The 14,965-nt window shown below is 38.7% G+C and overlaps 1 protein-coding gene across 3 annotated transcripts in view; it reads right to left on the bottom strand.

The window, feature by feature from the left end:
- Positions 1 to 14,965, bottom strand: part of RPS6KC1 (ribosomal protein S6 kinase C1) — a 123,262-nt gene that overhangs the window by 81,689 nt on the left and 26,608 nt on the right. For all 3 annotated transcript variants that reach the window (XM_045011342.1, XM_045011343.1, XM_045011341.1), the window contains exons 3-5: positions 14,038 to 14,158; positions 5,673 to 5,788; positions 3,319 to 3,412 (exon numbers count right to left, since the gene is read on the bottom strand). In XM_045011342.1, the coding sequence (XP_044867277.1) occupies positions 3,319 to 3,412; positions 5,673 to 5,788; positions 14,038 to 14,158 (331 nt within the window). The remainder of the gene's footprint in view (positions 1 to 3,318; positions 3,413 to 5,672; positions 5,789 to 14,037; positions 14,159 to 14,965) is intronic.

Genomic DNA, 14,965 nt, shown 5'->3' with positions numbered 1-14,965 from the left:
GGTGAAGTTATGTAGATGTGGCAATATATCTTAAATAGGTGTGGTTTTAGATGAGGGGTATACCGGCCCTCCAGACCAGCAGACTTAGATTTTCCCCCATTGTAAAGAAAGGGTATGTCTACACTGCAGAAACAGACCCATGGCAACAAGTCTTAAAGCCCAGGTCAACTGACTTGGGCTTATACTGCAGGGCTAAAACTAGCAGTGTAGATGTCCCCACTTGCGCTGGAGTCCAGACTCTACAACCTGGCGAGGGGGTGGATTTCGGATCCTGCACTCCAGCCAGAACCAGAACATCTACACTGCTATTTTTAGTCCCACACCACAAACTCTGTGAGCCCAAGTCAGTTGACCCAGGCTCTGAGACTTGGTGCCACACGTCATTTTTTTTTTTTTTTTTTGCAGCGTAGACATACCCACCGTCACATCTTTTCCTATTAGTGTCCTTAAAAGTGGATGGCTTAGCTATACTTGCCTGTTTAAAAATAAACAGGAATGTCACAAAAGAGGAAATAATGGTTAAGATGTTAAGAAAGTTCACAAAAATAAGTGACAAGATAACTTCTGAACTAGTCCTTAGAATATTTCCCAATTTCCAGGTGGGTGAGGCCAGGTCATGAATGGATTCATTTTTGGGGAAAAGAGAAGGTGGCCATGATAATGCACATAGAAAGAAAGACTCCCTAGGTCACTTGTCTAAAGGATTTGGCAATTGGTGTAGGAGGAGAATAACGGGGGGGTGGGGGTGGGAAAGAGGTTGGTACAATGTGTATATGTACATGCTTGCAAGGTAGAATAGGGGCCACTGCTTGTTTGGAGAGAAAGAAGCATTATACATTTGTAATATGATGCAGCTAACAGGGGATGAATACTCAAGGTTAAAAAGAATTAATGGGCCAAATTACCCTATTTGTGTACACCTCGTGCAATCCCATTGAGTTCAGTGGGCTTGCACATCACTTATAATGCTGTATTTGGTCCAGTCTAATATTTTGCTATGGAGTGAGGTTTCAGAATTAATATGGCATCCTATCTACCATCATACTAGTATGAATAAGGATTATGAAGGCCATTAACCCTCATCCTTCAAGCATCAGCTACTATGAAGTGATAAATAAAGTTTCACACAATTGTCCGGGTCTAGCTGAGGAAATCTGTACTCCTCAGAAGATTATGGATCAACCGCTAGATGCAAGATTCCAAATTAGATGAACCACTGGCCTGTTCTGGTGTAGGCATGCCTCTATTCACATGTAGTTTGCTGCTTGGAATGGAGTTTCAGATGCTGACTCAACCATATTGAAAGATTTCTTCATTTTTGTACACAGAACTCCATCAAATGAAGAAATCTTTATATATAAACCATATTGAAAGAAAAAAAAACCCTCTCTCTCTCCAAGGTAGTCTGTTTCAGAAAAAAACTGTACAAAATAGATGTTGATTTTCCTGCTCTCTGAATTTTAGAAATGCTGTTTGTTAGGTTGTTCAGTCTCTCTCTATTTGTTGTTAAAATACTTTTTACCACTGGAAATGAGCCTCCATCTTTACACCCAGGTTTTGAAACACTGAAGTTAATAGAAGCCAAAATAATTAAATGAATTTAAGTACTACCCCTCCCCCCTTCACTGTAATGTCCAAGTGCCTAAAGAATCATAACCAAGATTTTAAAAGGAGGGTGCTTAAAATTAGGCTGTTAAAATCAGCAGCCTGACTTTTCAGAAGGGTGGAGCATCCAAAGTAGTGTGTTTAACATCACTGGGAGCTGTGGCTTCTCTGCCCTCCTGAAAATAAGGCCTCTCATTTTAGGATCCTAACGTTAGACTCTCCCCACCCCACCCTTTTTTTTAATTTATTTTTTGGCCCATAACTAGTGCACCACACAGTTTAAAAGGGCAACCGAGAGCCCTTTCATTGATCTAGCAGGGGTCATCGACAATGCCATGCAGGAAACTCAAGTTCATCTTCCGAAGCCAGGTTTGCAGGACTGCTACAGAGTCAACATTTATAGCCCCTAGGAACTAAAGAGTCAAGAGTGAGAGAATGCTACAGATCCTTTGTAAGTAAATCCCTTCATCAGTTTCCTTTCAAAAAAAGGGAGTCCTAAGATAATTTAAAGGACCAATAGTCATCCCAAGGCTCGGGGGGGGGGGGAGTAGGGGGGGAGGCAGAATAGGACTTGGAAGCACTTGCATTTAACAATGTTAAACCTGCCTGGAACAGGAATACAAGTTTAGATATTTGCATAAATCAGGAGGGGAAAAAAAGTCACAGTTGAGTACTAGTACTGCCATCTAGAGGATTTGAATGTAGTTATTTCTTGTTTTCAGCGTTGTTTTTGAATTAATTGTTCTATCCCAGTAATCTGGTTAGATTACAGGCTTTAAGAACGGACATCAACCTGGAAGCCACATTTATGCCTGACAATGTATGTCCTATAGCTGCAAACACTATTGAAAATTACTATATCGGATTCAGAAAATATACTTCTGTATTTTTTCAAGTTCGTTCACTTTCTGCATTCAACAGAATTTAGAGTCTAATCAGTTTCACAGTTTCTCCTTAATAATCAGTGTATTTCTCCCTTCCTAAAAAGAGCCCTTGTAAATTTCACATGGGGAAGGAGAATGGTCCAGGGGCCAGGGCACTAGCCTAGCACTTGGGAAACATTGGCTCAGTTTCCTGCTCTGCCACAGACTTCCTATGTGACCTTAGGCAAGTCAGTCACTTAGCCTTTTCTCTGTCTCACTTCCTCATCTGCAACGTGAGGATAGTATCAGCACTTCCCTACTTCACAGGGGTGTTGTGAAGATAGCTAGATTAAAGGTTGAGAGTCACTCAGATACTTTGATGGAGGCCACATAAATACCTAAAATATATAATCAAGTAGCAGAGAGATCTTTGTAAAAATTTTACAAAGGAATTTTTAAAAAGGACACACTGTGTGAAGGTTGCACATCGGAATCTGGGTTTTTTAAAAAAAAATCTCTTTTTTTTTTTTAAATAATCAAACAGTGCCCTTTTAAATGTTGTTACCTTTAAATATAATAGCTACCTTCAGGGGTTAAACAGCTCAACAGTTTGTTTGCTTGTTTGGACAAGCAAAATACTCAGTCATTATTATATTAGCATCTGTAAGCTTTAAAATACTTAAAATCAACAAATATATAGAATATACTATACAAGTAATTGTGAGAGCTAAACATTAAGAAATTCTAAGAACAGCCACATAACCTGTAGCCTTCTAGCACTGAAAAGATTTTTTTTTTAATTGCTTATAAAAAACCAAGAGGTCAGATTACATCACAGAAGAAACCCAACCTTCAGAACTGCAGTCAGATAAGCTGTCAATCAGGGAATCAGATAAAGGCTCTACAGGACCAATCAATTCAGACCCATCATGCACCTCACCACCCTGAAAAAAGGAGGAAAAAATATGCATTTAACTGTTATGTACCAGGTATAGTCTCATTATCGTACAACAGCAAAGAAGGTGGACGTGGTCAATTGGGTTTGAGAGATCTATTCAACTCCCAATTCGTTTACCTTTAAATCAACTAGTCATTGAACTGAACTAGTTGAATAAGCTGAAACGAAGAAAATATTCTCCCTGCATTTGCTGTACAGGTTACTGTCATCAAAAGCATTTCTTGTCAAAAGTCCTGTCAAAAGCATTTACTGTTGTCTGCATTTCAACAAACTCTGGTTCCAGATGCTTAGCCAGTGAATTCCACTCATTCAGAGGTCTGACTTCTTAAAAACGTGGCAGCAGACATGTATAGTAGAACCTCAGCATTACAAACATCTTGGGAATTAAGGTTGTTTATAACTCTGAACAAGATGTTATGGTTGTTCTTTTAAAAGTTTACCACTGAACCTTGACTCAATACAGCTTTGAAACTTTCCCTTAATTAATTTTTTAGTAGTTTACGTTTTACAAAGTACTGTATTTGCTTTGGGTAGGGGAGGAGGGTCTCTGCTGCTGCCTGATTACGTACATCTGGTTCCAAATAAGATGTGTGGTTAACTGGTCAGTTCCTAACTTTAATGTTCATAACTCTGAGGTTCTACTGTACTGTTTAATATTATTTTTTATTTAATTTAAATTATTTTAATATATTATAGTAAGTTTATGCCTTGTCATAGATTTTAAACTGTATATAAATTTTTAAAAATCCAACTTAAAAAAAAAAAGGCTACTGATCAGACACCCAAAGTCTGGTAACAGCAGGTGGGGGAGGCAGGGAGGCACCGAGTCATTACCTGCACCAGCCCCTACTCAGGCAGGGTCACCTCCTACCTGCATCAGGCAGCTCTAGCTCCCAGCCCCAGCTCTGCAGGCAAGTCCCTCCCGACCCAGGCAGGGAAGGGGAGAGAGGGGAAAAGCAGCGAGTGATGAAGGGAGGGGGAAAGAGGTGCAAATAGGGGCAGGGCCTCAGGGGGAAGGGGCAGGGGAGGTTCCAGCATTCCTGATGCCGTGTCCGTTTTTTTAAATATTACAAAGTTAGCAACCCTAGGTATAGATGCTTTTTCTAATTTAAGATGGACACTCAAGTACTTTAGGTCATAACATTTATTTTTCTTAAGCAAGGGAGGGGGTTTTAATGTGTGTTTTTAAACCGCACAAAACCTAATTGAAATAGAAATATTTTCAAAAAATAACCCAGGCACAAAATGCAGTTGCTGCAGTGCAAGACAACAAAGTGGAACAGTCCAGCCTATTAGCAGTGTCAATACCAAAGCTGGATGTGAACTAAAATAACTATTAAAGTATTTTTAAATTCACTTTTTCATAATGTGGTAAAGGTAGAAATACCTATATTAAATATGATTTTTATCTTTATATCACTATAAACACACATAGGTTCTGAACTTCAGACTCCATGCAATCTCATTGATTTCAATTGGACTATTTATGTATGTAAAGTTAATCATGTACATATGTGTTTTCAGGATTGAGGACTAATAATAAAACATACATTGTAGGAAGCTTTTAGATTTATCTTCTGTAAATCAAACCTTTTAAAATGTTACTCTGCATATGGTGCTTTCAAAATGGAAAGAACTATATGCTGAGATTTTAATATAAAAATCCCAAACAAGTTAGTCACTGTCCTAAACCACATCCTGGAGTTTGGTTACCATAATTAGTTATGCACTGCAAAAGCTGTAGTAGTTTGCAAATGGCTTCCTACATACATTATTTGTTTTGTTACAGAACTGTATTACAATCCCTAATGACAGTCAATACTGAAAAGTTTAACTAGTTTTCCCTCGGTTCAAAGTATATTAACAGTTGCATAAAAATACAGAAATAGTTATACTTTATTATTTCCTTCCAGAGCATCTTGGATCAAATAGCATTGGTATTCCTCTGCAGACCTCCAGTATGTTTAATAAGTCAATGAAAAAAAAAAATCAAAGCCATTTCCCTGAGCGCCCTACAGAATATTTGCAATTTAGAGGGTAGGTACAGTATCCTTACTTGTTAAGAGCCTCACTTCCAGCTCCCAGCCAAGTCAATGGAAAGACTCCCATTCACTTCAAAGAGAGCATCTGATCAGGCCTAAAGTCACTCCACAATTTACGGAGTAAAGGAGCAGCAGCATTAAAACTTCATTTGTATCGCTATTTAGACGAGGCACATCTGGATTATCACAGAAATATTAACGAACCTTAAAAAAGTCTTCAAACTGTTTGCTCTTATATAGAGCAGGGATGTTGGCAGAAAACTGCAGCAGATCTTCAGCACATTGTCTTCTTTCTTTAATCACAGATTCATCAAACCGCCCTAGAACAGAAATATGAATTGACATTTTTTAGAAATAACTAAAGTGAACATTTACTTTACAAGAAACCCTCAGAAGAGAATGCCCTGCATCTATGAGAGTCACTCAAATGCTTCAGGAGACTGTGGCAATCTTCACACTTCGGAGTCTCAACTGTCCCTAGAGTCGTCTTCTGCAATCCACTTAAGTGATGAAAGCTGGCAGCCATGGCAGGAATCCTTGGCTCTCGCGTTCTAAGAATATGTGAGGCAACACTCTTGATTAGCCAAGAGACACTAACATATGTCCACTGAGATCTAAAAGTAACTGATACATTGCTCTATTTGACAATACACTCGTCAATGTCAGTCTTAATTATGGCCCCAATCCTGCAAGGAGCTGAGCACTTGCCACTCACTCTCCAAAAAGCATGCAGGGAAAGGGTAGAGGGAGTGCTACTAAAATCCAGAAGATAGAGAGAGAATATTATGGAGATCTATTGCCATGGAGGTCCTTTATGGAGACTATAAGCAGTGTCAGGGACACCCAGCCATGTTGGGGCCATGCTGCTAGGCACCAAGGATGGTAAAGCACTAGCCTTTTCTCCAGGATAGCTCCTGGCTTCACGCAGGAGGGTGTTCCTTTCCTCATGGGTACAAGAGGATTGCAGAGCTGTGAGGCAGCACAGCCTTCAAAATTCACACTCCTTCCGTTACTGCTTCCCCATGTCCCTCCCACTGAAGGAGAGATTATTAAGGTTCACCTTAGAGTCCCCCCCACCCCCATGACTGGGGGAAGCAGTGAAGGAATAATCTGGCCTATTAGTTACATACATACAGTATGCAACTGAACCTCACTTCCTATAGGCTTTCAAACCAATTGTGTCACAGCTACTTTATCATGCAAAATAGATAGTTACAAAAGATAAAGGGACAAAAGTTAAGGGGACTAGACCAGAGAGAACAAAATAGATGGCGAGTGCTTCTGCACAGAGGAACAAGAGACTGGGAGACAAATTCAAGAAAAATTTCACCACAGCAGCATGGCTGTCAGAACAAGGAGTAATGGTCTCAAGTTGCAATGGGGGAGGTTTAGGTTTGATATCAGGAAAAACTTTTTTCATTAGGAGGGTGGTGAAGCACTGGAATGGGTTACCTAGGGAAGTGGCGGAATCTCCTTCCTTAGAGGTTTTTAAGGTCAGGCTTGACAAAGCCCTGGCTGGGATGATTTAGCTGGGGATTGGTCCTGCTTTGAGCAGGGGGCTGGATTAGATGACCTCCTGAGGTCCCTTCCAACCCTGATATTCTATGATTCTATAAGGCTGCCTGACAACACTGAAAGCAAACTTTGAAGATGACTGTAAAAAAAGACATAGAACAAAAAAAAAGCAAATCTCATTTACGTTAGGGACATGTAAAAAATAATAATAAAAATCCAGATAGAAAGTGTCAAAGTAGGATTTTTTCAGCAATCCCTCAAATGAACAGTTTTCACGTGGTAGTGGGGGAAAGAAAAAGCCACTCTCCCCACACCACCAAACAGGGTCAATGTCTAAGTTCACAAAGCAGTGTTTCTGGTGTGGAGTAGTTTGTTTTTCTAAACTAACAAAGACAGAATATGGAAGAAAAAAAAATTCTCACCTCTGAAAAATCTCACCACTGAAAAAAAATTTTCAGTGATTGAAACAGCATGGTCTTACAAATCTAAACTCTAAATACAACAGACACACTGAGTTTAACAGAAACCCTACTGAAAAGACGTCAAACAGCCAGCTAAGTTGGAACCTATAACATCCACAAAAAGCACACTGCAGATTTGAATTGTCCCATTAAAAGTTTAGCAATTGCAATGCTTTTTAGTTCTTTAACTCATGCTGTCTCAGTAGGGCTACTATCAACTATAATAGTCAGAGGTAGAAATATCAGATCACACTGGTTTGTCTGTGCACTATATATAAAGTGCACCCACTTGTATAAAGCCATGTCACTGACAGCAGTCACAAAAACTGATCACAGTGATGGCTCTCGTTTCCTATACTCCTGCCCCACTCCCCCTCATATTCTCAAGTTGGTATTCTTTTTAACTGCTCCTATATTTGGATGGATCGGTCTCTCATTTCTCAGCCATTACTCCTGGGGGAATTCTGCACCAAAAAAATTTAAATTTTGTGCACAATATTTTAAAATTCTGTAAAATAATGCAAAATAATGCAATATAATCCATCTAGTTTCAATTATTTTGGTAGTTTATTTACACTACAATACAATGGATGGAGAATGGGAGTGGGGAGCATTGGAGGAAATCACCAGATCCCCTCTGTCTAATAATAATGTAGCTAGTATTGACCCTTTACTTCTAGTTATTAGTCAACAACTATATACAGCCATATCCCATGAGGGATAGCTCAGTGGGTTGAGTATTGGCCAGCTAAAGCCAGGGTTGTGAGTTCAATCCTTGAGGGGGCCATTTGGGGATTGGTTCTGCTTTGAGCAGGGGGTTGGATTAGATGAGCTCTTGAGGTCCCTTCCAACCCTAATAATCTATGATATGCTCAGTGTAGCATCATAGGCACCTGAAGAGCAAGTGAGGGCTAGGAAATCAAACTCACAAATTTATACTGGCTACTGACCATCTCCAAAAAGGTCAGTAGCAAACAGTCCATAGAGCACATTTTGATAGGAAATTTTTTCAGTCCAAAAATTTAGACCAGTTCTAAAGCACCGTAAGCATTTATAAGGCTATATTGTCCTTTACAATAAAGCTCCTTTACACCACTCTGGCAGTGTAAAGGAGCCTTAAAATTTTTACACCTGTTTTATACTCTGGGGGGGAATTTACTAAGAACAATGGGAACAATTCACTAAGCAGGCAGGCTGCTACATTCTCCTCTGCCTGAGATAACAGAGCTAGCCGTACGTCTACCTCTTCAGAAATATCCCAAAGCCCTGCCCCTCCACACCGAGCGTGCTGCAGTAGCAAGAGGGAGTCTCTCTCTCTCACACACACACACACCCCCACTATCCAGTCCCTTTCACCCCCACCCACCCCAGATGGTGATTTATGTCTCTACCGGCTGCTCTGGATGCCCAAACTGAGCTGTCTGCACTGCCAGGGAGTGAGCGCATGATCGGTCTTGTGGCTTCCCTTTACTTCCCCGTCAGAAATCATTCTTCTGCGGGTAAGCAAAGAAATCTGCGGGAGCCATGAATTCTGCGCACGTGCAGTGAGGAAGAATTCCCCCAGGAGTAAACCATTAAGGGACAGATTTTCAAAAAGGTATATAGAGGCCTATCTGAATCATGAGACACCTAACCTCCCAACCTAACCTACTTCAGCACTTTTGAAAATCCCCCTAGCTGGTGATCCGAGTCCTAGTTACCTTTGAAAATCTGGCCTTAAGTGCTTTCAGACAGATTTCTTGCATGAAACCTTCTTATGCTAAAATCATCACTGTCACCTTCACTTCACTGCATCTCTTGGCCAAACTAAAATACAGTGTCAGACTCTTCAGGGCCAGGGCCGGCTCCAGCTTTTTTGCCGGGGGGGGCCAATAACAACGATTGAGCTGTCGTCAAAGAGGAAGAGAGGGACTGAAGGACCCGATGCCGAATTGCCGCCGAAGACCCGGATATCCCCGCTGCTGAATTGCCGCCGAAGACCCGGACGTGCTGCCCCAATAACGGACGGAGTGCCACCCTTTCCTATTGGCTGCCCCAGGCACCTGCTTCCTTCGCTGGTGCCTGGAGCCAGCCCTGTTCAGGACTACCACCATGTCTTCTGTTTTCTCTCAAGTACTGTGCACATCCATGATGCTATATACGTAAGAGTAATACTCTTGTTTTGCAAATATGTGAACAGCTGTGCATAGAGTTTACAATAGGTCAAAAACTAGTACCTCAAGTTATGTTCCCTTCATGTTTCATGGTTGTGCAGGAATCAAAATGAATCTCTGCAGCCAAACTGAGAATGGTCATTTCCTAGAAACAGATACTAGGATACTTTAATGGTAACAGCCACATGACAATTCAAAGAAGTTTTAACAGCTGGTTCTGTTATCAGCACTTTAAATTCCCATGGTCCATGCCAATGTGTTTTTTCCTGTGAGAAGAGTGGAAAAAGTCCAGGTGAAGTACAGGAAAGCAATATGAAAGTTTCCCCAACGGGTTTCAACCTGTGATATAACCAGCACTATTGTACCAGAAAAAAAAAGATACACATACTACAGCCTTTCATTTTCAAAAGTTGTGGGACTAAAGCACGAAATACAAACATTCCAGTTCTGCAGATTTCTCAACTATTTATTCCACTAAAAGTGGAAATGTATCACGGCTCCTCCATTTCCACACAGTCCTTGATGCCTCAGAGTGCTCTCTTCAATTCTTTAAATGCTACAACCTGGGACTCTGTACAAGTTTAATATTTTCTGTACAGAAAATAAGAGCAGCTGTAACAACTGATAAAGCTCATTTGAAAACTGCATCATCTGCTATTCCTTGTACTAAAATGACAAACTTTAAAAAATATATACACATTTTCAGAAGTCAGCAGCTAATGGCAGTGCTAACAAATAACCAGTTTAAAAGCTACCACAAAGGGGCAAAAATCATATGATGGAAGGAAGAATACAGCAAAGCATTAATTGCTAATGTAGAGTTAGAGGAAAAGGAATTAATATACAAATGGGACTGATCTTGCAGTTCAAAATAAAACACTTCATGAAAATAAAATGTCTATATGCAACAACTCAAAACATACCAACATTTTACTTTATCCTCCACTAAACAAGCAACCATACCTGATCTTCTGAAGAAAGATGCCCTGAATAATTTTAAGAAATGCCTCAACTGGAATAAAAGGCAGCTTCATCCATTTTTATTCCTTTTTAGCTTTCCAATAAGTTATCATTTTAACTTGTTATACATTACCTCTTTTCCTGTGCTTTTCTGTTGCTTTAATTTCAAACGTGATTTTTTTTTAAAGAAAGGCTCTTTGTACAAGAAGTGAAAAATAACTACACTGAATACTTTTGTAGATTCTCTCCCCTTATATTCTATACTGTAGCCACTTGTGTGTGTATAAAACAATAGAATAAGGGTGTCTTTCAGAAGAGATTTCACCCACAATTCTACTCCAGCTCATAGGGCTTGAGCAAGATTGGCTAGCCTCAGATTTAAGATTTCCATCCATTTTAATTACTTTTAAAATCTCTCTCAAGAACTCTTAAGTTTCTTTTTTGGGTATCTTACCCTATACTGCTTTATATAGGCATCTCTTCTCCACTCCTAGAGCATATCTTTGTTTTCAGTTTAAATCTTGGACAGCATGTATCAGCTTTGAAAGCGGCTTGGACAATGATCATGCTCCGCTGTAAATCAGATATAAAATCAACTCAAGATTAGATTGATAATATATTCTCCACTTAACTATGCAGCATGCAAGTGCTGACATGGCACTGATATTCACCCCAGATCTAATTTCACAGATAAGCAAAATAAAAACAAAGTTGAATGCTATTCAGTCTCAGCTTTGGAAGAGAGCCAAAGCCCTCTGTGTACTTCAGGGGGCTCTACGCAGGCATCCATAAAATCCACATCACAACTCAATTTTCTTGCAATCACTTACATGTTTCACATCCACTATTAGTTATCTGAAGGAAACACCGTTTTGTGTTAAATGCAACAGCATCAGGTAATACATAGTGACACCTATAATTAAGGTTACTTTGCACTCTTCATTATAAGACCCTGATTTCAGTTGCTTATAAAAGACTTTGCAACTTTAACTATTCAGGTTGAACTTTTTCAAGCTGGGCAGCTGCCTCAAAATTAGTTTTATTTGGAAAGTTTTAGCTGAACCATTCTCTGAATAAGGCAGGGGCTCCATGGGACAAAAATATAGTATATGATCACGTAATTGAAGTCTATTATAACATATGCACACAAGGGGGCCCAAATTAAGATCGAACAGGCAATCTTAATACTGGCATTTCCAAATTTTAAGTGCTTGACTTTGCAACCTTAGCGTTCTTTTAACATAGGTTTTTGTACGCAACAGTAAGTAGAGGATAGAGAAAATGAACAATGTATCTTGAAAAGACAAAAAACTAATGTATGGGGTAGTTCTGCCAAGAGACATGCTTAAGGAATAAAGCCCAATTCTGCGGTCATTGTGAGTGCAGACCTTTCATTGGTTTACAGGATTTTTAGCACAGAGCAAGGTCTGACTCATGCATAATCACTGTGGAGAGACGACCAAAAAGCTCCTAGAACTATTATAATAATCAGGCCCCTTAAAGTATTTGTTAGCATTGAATGAGTATCCTGAAGTGATACCTCAATGAATTCAAAACATTAATAAGAGTGATAAATTCAAAACATTAATTTTTACTTTCAGTCTATGTACATTTTAAAATGTCCAGTTTTAGACTGTTCTTAACTGAGAAGTTAAGAATTTATAGGGTGCTATAAACACAGGTATGGTGAAGAGATGTTAGTATTGCCATTGAATTAAAGTTATTTTTTGGGGGAAAAAATCCTTAAATTTAGAATTTTCAGTTGGGAACACTGAGTGTTAGCTTTGTCAATTTGAAATTTGGCAAAAGTGGTTTATTCACTTTTAATCTTAAAAAACAAAAAATTAAAATGGTCAAAATAATTTCATTTTAAAAATTATAGACACATATCCATACAAGTGTTTGCTAGATACTCCATATAGGGATAAGTAAACTGCCTAGTACTGGCAATATCCTGCACTAATATTCTCAACCATTCCTAAATACCACATGCATAATATCTCTTAGAAAGAGAATTAGTGGAATAAGAGGCACAGCCCCATTTTGTCTTGCTGAACACAAAGCTCTCTGAAACAAGACGACTCTAATTAAAAAAATTGATCTGAACAGCTTTGGATTTTCCACATAAATGTGTAAGTAAACAAAAATTTTCACAATGATTATTGTGGCATAATGCGCAAAAACCAGGAATATCTCTAAAGGATTTGAGAGAGGGAGGTTCCTATTGCAATTAGGTTCAGAGTCAACCATGTAATAAATAATATGTATGGGATGAAGAGGTTTATTTTTAATCATGTGTTTTGGGGTACAAGCTACGGAGTCTATTCTCCCTTTAATGTTTTAAAGGTAATAGGAGTTGTATGCACTTACTGAGAAGTGTGTTTTTAGTACCCGCTATGAAAAACCCTACAGTAAAAATGGTTATGGTTAAGGTTATGACAAAAACCACAAGCAATTCTACACTGAGGAAGACACCCAGGACAAACCCATTTCTCCTTAAAATGGAGCACATTAATCCACTTTAAAATCTTAACATTACATTTTTTGTTGGGAGTAACAGTTTTCAACTTTTTTTGGATTTATTATAATTATGTTGTTTGTTCCAATACAACCTCCAATACCTGGAGTTGTTCCACTTTATTAGAAGTCCATTTGATTTCACTTTTAAAGCTTGATCACCTATGTCAAAAGTTAATTCTCAAATTCTTCTTATAAAAATAATTCTTCAAGGAAACACATTTATAAACAGTTTCTACTTAACTCACATTTTCTGGAGCGTTTCCTCTTCTCATTTTTATTACTAAGGACAATAATATAAAGATCTGTGTTCCTAAGAGCTAGTTAGTTCTTGCTACTTATTTCCCACCTAAAGTTATAATCCTCTGATGCAATAACCAGTTGCTCTAGATATAATTGTGATGTCAAAAACATAATTAGATAAAACTAGGAATGTAGATTACATTTCCTAAGAGGCAAAAATCCTTTCCTTCACTAAATAATTTAATAATTTAATATAAAATGATCATTAAAAATTACAACCATCTTTTTGGTGTAAGAACAAGTGTAATTATTTTGTTTTGTAGCCAACAGTATACAAGTGTTAGTCACATAGCCAATATTAGTTATAGATTGCAAACGCCTCAGAACAGGGACCTCATGTTTTTATGCCTTTAAAGTGTAACGTACATCCATAAACATTCAAAGCATATAGTTCTTTAACTGAAAGCAAATAAGAGCATACAGTCTACGTTATTTTGATACCTTCAGTACAAGTCAATAACTTTAAAACCACGGAACTGTGATTCACCCATATCTCATTAAGATTCTCATAATGAGACAAAGAGTTGACTATTAAAACCAAAATAAGTTTTAGCAGTAGCATGTATAAAGGCGTGGCTGGCAGCTCCAGAATGAGATATATTTATGACTCGTTACCTAATACCAAACAGTTTTAGCAATTCAAAAAGAAGGTGTGCTTACCAAATACTATAGCTTTGGCAAAAGGTGGAAACAATTCTGTATGCTTGTATACGTTTTTATGAATTTGCCAGAGATCTTTGTGCAGTTTCTTAAAGTCACTGTATCTTTTCCAAACGACTATCTGAAGCAGAAAGGGGGAAAAAAGCATGAATGAGTTTAATAGTTCACATTGGGGTAACTGTTGCTAAGTGTGGCTGAAAGCGAGAGCAGTTTATCATAATTGCACTACGTCATCCAAAAAGAGTTGCCAACAAACTAAAAAAAGCAAGACGCTAAACAGATTCTAATCAGTACTGTTAGTGGTTTCTTTTAACAGCTAGCTTAGCAAGTTTCTCCATAGGGGAAAAAATTAGGCAGTAAAACCTACCTATGGCGCACTGCATTGTGCGCTGATACAAGCACCTCTGGTGAGTGCATGCAGCACCACCGCAAGGAGCCAAGTATGCAAGTGCACAAGCGATAAACAAACTGCAGTGTCTTTATGCCAGCGAACTTATGCCAGCAAAAGTTAGTAGTGTAGGCACGCTCTTTGTAGTTGTCAGGTCTCAGGAGAACAAAGCAAGGAATCTAGGACTTCCTGAGGCAGAGGATTCCCTGGCCTAAATTTTCAGAAGTGACTAATAATTATGGATGCCTCAAGTTTTTGAGTGCCCAATCCAAGCTACCACAAAAGGTGTCAAATTTGATAGGGTGGCTGATGAGCACTGTTTTATATATAATCCCAGAACCACCACATAAAACTGCTCAAGAAAATGAAAAAGTCCATGATCATTAAATTATAGGAATGTTGGCACTGGGATAGTATACTAAAGGATTGCAGGAAAAAAAAAAAGCACAAGATCCAGTTTCACTCTAACAAAATATTGTTTTTCACTGATGCAAGTGATCTCACACTAGCCAAGAGGAGAGAATTAATACATCTAAAACA

Source organism: Mauremys mutica, chromosome 3 (assembly GCF_020497125.1).
Source record: "Mauremys mutica isolate MM-2020 ecotype Southern chromosome 3, ASM2049712v1, whole genome shotgun sequence".
Taxonomy (NCBI): Eukaryota; Metazoa; Chordata; order Testudines; family Geoemydidae; genus Mauremys; species Mauremys mutica.
The sequence above is the reverse complement of the archived record's forward strand: the minus strand, read 5'-3'. Positions and strand labels throughout refer to the sequence as shown.